Source organism: Notamacropus eugenii, chromosome 3, assembly GCF_028372415.1.
Source record: "Notamacropus eugenii isolate mMacEug1 chromosome 3, mMacEug1.pri_v2, whole genome shotgun sequence".
NCBI classification, from domain to species: domain Eukaryota; kingdom Metazoa; phylum Chordata; class Mammalia; order Diprotodontia; family Macropodidae; genus Notamacropus; species Notamacropus eugenii.
Genome location: NC_092874.1, coordinates 486,641,020 through 486,650,854, shown reverse-complemented (window position 1 = coordinate 486,650,854; position 9,835 = coordinate 486,641,020). Strand labels below are relative to the sequence as shown.

Below are 9,835 nucleotides of genomic sequence, written 5' to 3'. Positions count from 1 at the left end.
GTAGATAGACAGCATCCCCAGGACAGAAGCAGAATTTAAAAGACAAGATTTGCAGCTTAGGAATTGAAAGCTACTTGTCATTTCCCAAATGTGATAAGGTTCACTCTCTTGTTTCTCTCCCATTCTGGACCAGCTCATTATCCATCTCCATCCTTCATGGACACTGGTAGTCCACTGGCACAGAATCACTTGGACAATAAGGATTTATCATCTTCAATCTCAGAGAATCTCTTTGGAGGGATTGTGGATCTTACTGGGGAAGTCCTGTATTGGTCCATGGCTTCTAGGTGCAAATCAACCTAACGTCTCTGCAAAACTACATCATTTATTGAGAAAAATGACAAAATTCTGGAGTTGAAATAGCTCCTTCTGGACCAACTCATACCAAAAAAACAAAAAAACAACATTCCCAGTATAAACCACCCAGCCAATGGTAAGCTCACCTTTGTTTGAAGACCTCCAGTGGGAAAGAACCCTTCCCCTCCCAAGGGAGCCCATGCTACTTCTGGACAACTCTGTTGGAAAAGTTCCCTGAATTCAAGTCTAAAATTGTCTTTTGCAAACCTCCTCCCTCACCCACCTCTGCCCACTGTGCTCCTGGTTGTGCCTTCTAGGGCCAGAGAAGTAACCCAATTCCTCTTTAACAGTAAAGTCCTTCAAACACTTGAAAACCTCTATTGTGGACCCCTCCTCCTCCCCCGCCCTGAGCATTCCCTTTTCATGGCTAAAAATCTTCATTTCGTTCAAGAATTCCCATATGACATAGACTTAATGCCTTTCCCCAGGCCAACTGCTCTCCTCTGTACACTTTTAAACTCATCAATATCTTTCTGAAACCATGGTGCCCAGAGCTGAATACAATGCTTCCTAATATGGTGTGCCCAATACAGAGATCCAGGGGGACTCTGTTCTCCTTATTCCTGAAAGTTCTACCCAAGCTTTCACCAGCTTTCTTGGCTGCCAGATCACGCTGCTGACCTGTGAAGCTCTAAGGCCTTCTCCATCTTGTATTCATGAAGCTGACCTTTTGGACACTGTGGATTTTTTTAATCCCGGTGGATTTGCCCTATTAGACTCTGCTCAAGCCTGAGTGTCATCTAGTGAACCAGCTCTCCTGCTTGGTGTCCCTAATTACACAAGCCCAGGTGCCTGGGGTCCCCCTCCTGCAGAGACCTCGCTCCCAGGAAGTCGCTACACTTTCGATCTGCCCACTCAACCACAGCCAACTCCATGTCAGATCAGGGAGTCCACACCTCCCTATCTTTTCCACAAGAACAGCAACAAATTCTTAATGAAATTCTTTGATGGAATCCAGAGAAACATGATTTAACACATTCCCCAGAGCTACGAGCCGAATAACTCTGTAAGGAAGGAAGAAAGTGGAGCCAGGCAAGACCTGGATGCATGAGGCCATGACAACTGCTCGGAATTGCCACTGCCTCTTCGAGATGCTCCCTGGTCATATTCCAAATTCCCCGTTAGTTTTCCCAGGAGTCAATGTCAAGCTCCCCAACCTCTGCATTCGTCTGCAGTCTGGACTCTGTCTAACACAGGTTCAAAGGGAAAAAAATCAATTCATCCTCATTTCTCAGCCAATCTTTAAAGACTAAGAACTACTATAGAATTCCGTGTTTTAAAGGCTTCTAAATCCTATTCACTCTTCTCTTTTGGGAAATGACAAAATCATACCTAACTGTTCAAAGTCCTGAATTCTTAGCCTGGCTTCATGCTTCTCTGTATATATATCCAACGGTCCTAACCTGGCGTACACCCACTATCTCACTGGAGCCTATCAAGGAGCTCAGAGAGCTAGATACTATAGGAGTTTCCATACATCATTTTTCTGATGAGAGTGAGCCTCAAGAGAGGGAAAGGAACTCCCTGTGGTCCAGTGAGGAAGTAAGCACAGGAGGGAGGATCCAAAGCCCAGTGTCTCCTGACTCCAACTCAGGAACAGTTCCATGCATGGCTGATGCCTCTCTGCAGACCTAGGTCTGTAACCTGGTCTCATCTCCCTCATATCATCAACACAAATTGTCCTCTCTTGTCAGACTGGTCTCTCAACTGCCATGGAACAAACCTTTGCTTCTATTTATTATATTCTAACCCTGCAGAATGTGCCTTAGAGGGAAGAGGGGATCTCAGAAGGGAGGAGAGACCAAAGTACTCTGACCATTGAGCCTAAGGCCTGAATCATCACAGACTGACTTCACACACATGCTCCAAGCACAACCAGCACACTATCTCCTTATCCTCAACTTCTACCAGCCTCTCTCTGGGGGTTCCTTGGGTGTCTCTGGCCACTTCAAGCCCCCAAAACAATGAATGCGAACCTTGTCAGAACAGAGCCCATGAACTATCTCCTGGGGATCAGAAGAATAAGCATCTAGCAGATACTAGTCACTCTCTGCCTCAGCAACGCCACTTGACTCCCCTTCTCACTGGACTGGCACCACTGTTGTCCCAGTCTGGTGTGGCTTTCTCCTCGGTTCTTTATTCAAACCAAGTCAACCTTCTTCTTCCAAAGTCACTTTCTGACCCCTCCAATCCATAACAACCTACCCTTTTAGCTGAACTCAGACAGTATTGGGTGCCTGTTAATTAATCACATACTATTATATTTATCTGTTTTATATGCAAATTTATATGCAAAATATTAACTGTGTAATAAAATGAATTTAAGCCAATAAGGTTTTCAGGTCTAATTAGTGACTGTACCTTTCAAAGCTTGACCACTTCATTTAAAAATCAACAAGCTATTTTTACATATATACCAAAACACTATTAAAAAGAACTCACTAAATTTTAATACATACACAGTTTATTAATGAGAGTATTGTATAGAACATAAATAAGAACAAAATAAAATTTTACTGGTTTTGATTTAATTGAAGAAGAATTAGAGAGAATGCAAGTCTCAGTTGGTCTCAATTTGTCAAATGTGAGCACTCCCCTCCTAGGGCTGAAATATCCCAAATGATTCTCATAACAACCCTGGGAAGAAAGGACCACTGTTCATATTCCCTTTTTAGAGAGGAGAAAAGAAGTGAGGAGCTGTAAAGGGACTACTCAAGGCCACCATGCTACCAAGAGTCAGAGACTAGGCTTGAACCCAGGCTCCTGGGTCCAATCAGAATACATGAAAAGAAACAGACTTCAGTGGTGGTTTCAACCACTAAGTAGTGTATACCCATCCCATTCACGCCTTCTCATTCTCTGTGGTTCTTTTCCACGTCTTCCCAGAGGTCACACACAGAGAAGCTACCCAACAGGTTGGGAACCCAGAGGTCATACACAATGGGAACCCACATCTAGATCTTCTTACATTTGATGCCTAGCCATACAATACCCTGGCTGTCCATCTGTTGCAGCTCATTCTCTTTACATTACTGTCTTAAATCACCATCAGGCATGGTGGGCATGCTTATCAAGTAGGTAGATGGCACAGTGCTAGAAGACATTGCAACTCTAGGGGATAAAAGTCAGGATCCAAAAACACTGGTCTCAAAAACAAAAAAGAATTGAGAAAATAAATTCTATAATTCAATGAAATAAAAGATGAAGCTACAAACATACTTTATATGGTTATATTCTAAATGCAGCCACCAAGAATAATCCTACATATAGTAACACCAAGAAACGTTAAAAATCTGGGAAATGACCAAGACACCCTGGCAATGTGGAGCAGATGATTGCAAAGCTTCACTTGTGGATGACAAATCAATACACTGACAACACCGCGTCATTCAACATCAATCGAAATGCTAAGCAATTTCTTCTATCTACAAAAGTTCAGCAACATGAAAATGTATCCGGGGAAAACTGAGCAGGAAAACAGAAGGTCAACCTGAAAGCCACAGCGGGCTGAGACAGACAGGCACACACGTGTGCGTGCATCGTGGTCAGTTCAGAACAGGTCAATTACGTAAGAATTAAAAACACAGTGCGTAGAAATGGAAATGTTACCTTCAGTTCATTGCAATTCTGGGAAAGAAGACAATTCCTCCTTTGTAACTACTCAACAATAGAAGGAAATGCAAGAGCCCAAGGAGAGGGACTTCTATTGCACATAAAGGAAGAGCTGGGGGACCCCGAGGCAACACATCCATAAAGGTCTCCGAGAGTCTGACATTCAAGACAAACTGGCCCACTAATTTCAAGGAAGACACATTATCCTGGAGAAAAGAGGGTGTGGAACATGAAGAAAGGACATCGATTTGTCAGTCACCACATGGAACAGGAGTGAGCTAACCAGAGAAGGCACGTCTGAGCCACTTGCCGCTACTGTGCAGAGTACCGACCGCGAATGAGCACACTGCTTTAGAAAGGAAGATTTCCCACTCTTGTAATAAAGGCTAACAGAACACTGTGGATTGATAAGCAAAGTCTGTATCCTTTGATATCTATGGATGTTACTGATGGGAAATGCCTACAGACATAGTCCCAGAAGAACTGTAAATGACTCATTGTCCAATGACGGGGGATTGGCCAAAGAAATTGTAGCATCTGAACATACCAGAACATGGCCATGACATTAACATAACAAATACAAAGATGACAAATAAGAAATATACTTTTCTTCAGATGACCCAGCATGTGTACTTTGGACCTTACCTTGAAGTAATGAAAGGTCCGCTTACGGTATTCACACCACTCCTGGAAAAAGTAAAGGCTTCTGAAAAACAGGAAAAGATCCCGTTTCTCTTCTGTCCTGTAGGAATAAAATCTCTTGTAAGCAAGGTTAAGAAATATCAATAACCAGCAAAACAATGTATGCAATGACTGGAAAACAAAACAAATGAAAGCCAATGCAATGAAAGGACAACGATGGTGGAGCGGCCCCCAAACGTGAAACATGCCCTTGCTCGCTCAAAGGCAGGGAGAATGGGCACACAGCAAGTCAGAAGTCCAGTGTTAACATCTACTAAGCACCCACTACTATGTGCCAGGCCCCATGGATGGGTTGGGGATACAAAATGGGAGCTCAAGGAGTTCATAATCTAATGGGGGAGAGAATGTGCAAAGAAATACAGACAAAGTAAAATACATATGCAGGATGAGGAGGAGACACTTAACAGAAGGAAGGCCCTGGCATTAAGAGGGACTGGGAAGGCTTCCTGTAGGAGCTGGGCCGGGAGGTCAGCAGTCAAGGGGAGGAGGGAGAGCATTCCGGGCCTGAGGCCAGGGGGTCAGCAGTGTGGGGGAGGAGGGACAGCATTCCGGGCCTGAGGCCAGGGGGGTCAGCAGTGAGGGGGAGGAGGGACAGCATTCCAGGTCTGGGGATGGCCAGAGCGAAGGCCCAGAGCCCTGAGATGGAGGCTCTTGTTTATGGACCAGCCAGGAGGCTGAGGTTCCTACACTAAACAGGACATGTCAGGGAGTCAAGTGTGAGAAGACTGGAAAGGTCAGAGGTTATGAAGGCTTGGAAAGCCAAGCAGAGCACTGTGTGTTTGCTCCTGGAGACCACAGGTAGCCACTGGAGTTTAAGGTGTGGGTGCCTGGGGCTGGGGGGTTGACATGATCAGAGCTGAGCTTTAGGAAAATCACTGAGTGGCTGAATGGAGGATGGACTGGCATGGGGAGAGACTAAGGCAGGTGACAGACCAAGTGCCAGAGCCCAGGCAGGAGGGACTGAGGGCCTGCACCAGGGTGGGGGCCAGGTCAGAGGAGAGATGCTGCACTGTCTATCAAGCACAGCTTCTTCAGGTGTGGGTCAGCTTGGCTCAACTGGTTTTTCTTTTTGTTAAATCCTTTGCTCTAAGAGCTGGCATTGTGGGAGGGGATTCACTGAATGCTGTAGAAGACAGAAATGGACATCAGTAAATATGTATTTTTAAAGAGAAATAAGTTGGAGGAAAATAAATAAGAATAAACAATGGAAATTGTATCTTCTAGGTGCATCCCCATTACAGAGATCTGTAGTACAGAGCAATGGGAACTGGAAGACCCTCCTACTGACCTCAGGGGGCACGGTGGGGCGTAGCCAAAGATCTACAGCACAAAGGAAAGTGGGGAGTGAGGGGAAGGCTTTTATTAAGAGCCTACTGTGGGCCAGTCACTGTGCCAAATGCTCCACATGCATCATCTCATGGGATCCTCATGACCACCTTGGAAGGTCAGTGCTGTTACGATCCTGAGGCAGATGGAGGCAAAGTGACTTGCCCAGGGCTGTTTAGTCAGTATGGGTCAGAACCAGGTCTTTTTGATTCCAAGGGCAGCTCCACCCAGTGCTACACTGACTGCTCTCTGACCAAAGGGGAGGAAGCTGGAGCTCAAGCTGAGTGGAGAGGGGCTCTGGACACCCTTATGGTTGGGGCAGGAGTGAGGAAGAACCTGAGAACCTAGAAGAGACTTGATCACCTCATTCATAAACCTGTACAAAGAAAGATAGAGGATGGCGAGAGATAATCGAGCTAGATGGATGGATAGAGACGACAGCAAGACACAGAGAGAGGTGGATGAGTAGAAGCAGGGATGGATGCATGAAAAATAATATGGATGAATGGATTAACAGACAGAGATGGATAGATGGATGGAAGGATGATAGAGATGGAGACAGATATAACAATAGATAAATGGGCAGAGAAAGACAGATGACAGACAGAGAAATAAAGAGAGAATCAGGCCCTTCCTAAAGAACTATGTGCCAGACACACTGTGATGAAAGCTTCTGAGCACCATTGCCAAATAAAGCAGGAACACAGGGCAAAAAGAATCTCAAGAGTCGCTATGGAGAGATCCAACTGGCTAAGTCATCATGAGAGCATTCGAGAATGAAACCAAATGGAGAATGCAAAGGTTGTCATACTATGTTGTTTTTGCCCCCAAAGGCAGTAGAGCCTCCACCCCTGGACTATGATATCCAAGTTCAGATGGGCTTCCAGAAGAGGAAGGGTTCGATTAAGCACAAAGATGAGAAAAGCAACCAAGGGAGGAGAAAGGGAGAAATGGAATGGGGCAAATTATCTCTCATAAAAGAGGCAAGCAAAAGACTTTTTAATGGAGGGAAAAATAGGGGAGGTGAGAGAAAAACATGAAGCTTACTCTCATCACATTCCACTAAAGGAAAGAATAAAATGCATACTCATTTTGGTATGAAAACCTATCTTACAATACAGGAAAGTGGGGGATAAGGGGATAAACAGGGTGGGGGGGATGATGGAAGGGAGGGCATGTGGAGGAGGGTGCAATCTGAGGTCAACACTCACGGGGAGGGACAGGATCAAAAGAGAGAATAGAAGTAATTGGGGGCAGGACAGGATGGAGAGAAATATAGTTAGTCTTATACAACAGGACTATTATGGAAGTCATTTGCAAAACTACACAGATTTGGCCTACATTGAATTGCTTGCCTTCCAAAGGGAGGGGGTGGGGAGGGAGGGAGGAAAAGAAGTTGGAACTCAAAGTTTTAGGAACAACTGTCGAGTACTATTCTTGCCCCTAGGAAATAAGAAATACAGGTAAAGGGGTACAGAAAGTTATTTGGCCCTACAGGACAGAGGAGACGATGGAGACAAGGGCAGAGAGGGATGATAGAGGAGAGAGCAGATTGGTGATGGGGTCAATTGGAATGCTCAGTGTTTTGGGGTGGGGGAGGGGACAAGGGGGCAGAAAATTTGGAACCCAAAATTCTGTGAAAATGAACGTTAAAAGTTAAATAAGTAAATAAATTTTAAAAAAAAAAAGAAAAATAGAATAAAATAAAATAAAATAAAAAAAGAAAAGCAACCAAGTGAAGGATGAATTCATGACAGGAGACACCACAGACACACAGAAGGCTTGATTTAAGAGGCAGAGAGGTATGGAGGGCTCCAGCCAGTGGAGGGTGGCACTGTGAGTAGAAAGGAGGGAACACAAGGGACACAAGAAAGGGAGGGGAGGTAGAATCCCCCTTAGCCAATCACTGATCAGGAGGGGAAGAGTCAATGATGACTCCCAGGTTTGGACCCAGGTAATTGAGGATGGCATTGCTATAACTGGAAACAGAGATATTCAGAGGAGTGAGAGGTTTGGGGTAGAGTTGGGGGTCAGAGTGGATAGATTAGATTAGGCAGGGGTAGTTTTGTTGTGTGATGTGGATGGCATGTCCAGGGAGATCAAGGAAGGTTCTGGGAGATGGATCGCTGGAAAATGCTGGGCACCACCACAATACAGACCACTAAGGGACAACATAGAGGTGATTCTGCAACAGGAAAGGCACAGCTCAGGCTGGTACAAATTTGCAGGTGGGGCCAGGGCACCAACAGAAAAACGGTCAAAGGAAATAAATGGCTTTCAAAAGCAGAAATGAAAACTTTCAGCCAGATTCTGGACAAAAACTTGCTGATCATTAAAGAAATAAAAACCGAAAGGGCTGGGGTGATCAAAGGCTGGCAGCTGCTGTTTATCCTTAGTTCTCAAACAGGACTGTGACATCAGGGAGGTGGGACCATGACATGCAACTGAATTGGGCTTGCAGGATCACCAGCCCCACTCTCTCCTCCTGAGCCATCTGGGTCCGGAGGCCAGATGCACATCAGGACAATTGGAGGTGGCCCCAGACGCAGGGGGAGAAGTGGGCCTTTTTAAGCTAAGATCTTTCCCAGGTCTCAGTTTCACTGGGGCAATGCCCAGTCAGTGATTAAGGCTTAATAAACAAAATGAGTCAAAGAATGGCCTCTTAAAAAAGAAAAAGATCTGGGAGGGGAAGACTCCCAAACCGAAACAACCATTACTTACATTCATTCTGAGCCAATTTGGGCAGAGCATCCACTCCTATGTGGAAAGAGGAAAGGTGAGAGCAGGGGAGGGGAGAAGTGGGGAGGAGAAAGGTAAAGGTGGCAAAGGAGGACAAGGATGGTGAGCTCGAGGTGGGAGGAATCCATGAATCGTCAAATGGCAGAAGGAGAAACTGACCAAAACCAGGCTCTGCCATCCTGGGAAACAAACCACCTCCATAACTGCTATACTGGGCCCCATGGAGACAAAACCAAGGAGCATCAAAGCATGTCATCTACCGTGGAGGAGGTACTCACATGACTCCACGAATCTACAGTGGATTTTTCTGAATTACAGAAATTAAAACTCTATGGCTGGGAAATCCAAGGCCATGGGCCATGTCTTACTCTGGAGTCAGGAAGACCTGAGTCCAAACCCTACCTCAGGCATTTACTAGCTATATGACCTTGGGCAAGTCCCTTCACCTGGCCTGCCTCAATTTCTTTATCGGTAAAATGGGGAAAATAGCACCTACATCCCAGGGTTGTTGGGAGGATAAAATGAGATTCTTGTAAAGGGCTTTGCAGACTGGGGAGTATTCTTAAAAGGCAGCTAGTACTGTGGCTGTCATCATCATCAAGGACACTTACTGTTGCATAAATAGAGGACTCTGGAAACAACTTTTTTCTCTTGTGCAGGCCCAACCACTCACCTCTTTTCCACTATGGTTCTAGAGCCATGATCAGTCAGTTCTGCTCTGGCTCCTGGAAAGCATGAGACCGTATTTTCCACTTGGACCCCAGGAACCATCCCAAGAACCTTTAGGATCAGAGCGCCCTCCTGGGCTGCCAATCTCCTTTTCTTGGCAAGCCTGGTCCTCTAGGGTCCTGGCTTTCTTCCGGAATCCCTGGCCCTGGGCACAGCATTCAGCACTTAGGGTAAGAGCCTGACAAAACTTTCATTTGTTGATTCAGTCATTCAGTTTTGAATGGAAAAGGAAGGGGACACGCATTTAGGGTTAGGAAGTGCCTACTATGTACCCAGGATGTGCTAAGGCTTTACAGATATCATCTCTTTGAATGTCTAACCCCCCAAAAATCTTGAGAGCAGGAAAGACCTTAACCTGGGATCCATGAAA

The 9,835-nt window shown here is 45.4% G+C and overlaps 1 protein-coding gene across 4 annotated transcripts in view; it reads right to left on the bottom strand.

Moving 5' to 3' along the window:
- CENPP (centromere protein P) overlaps positions 1-9,835 on the bottom strand; it is a 193,638-nt gene that overhangs the window by 150,826 nt on the left and 32,977 nt on the right. For all 4 annotated transcript variants that reach the window (XM_072599214.1, XM_072599215.1, XM_072599216.1 and 1 more), the window contains exon 5: positions 4,615-4,711. In XM_072599214.1, coding sequence (XP_072455315.1) covers positions 4,615-4,711 — 97 coding nt within the window. The remainder of the gene's footprint in view (positions 1-4,614; positions 4,712-9,835) is intronic.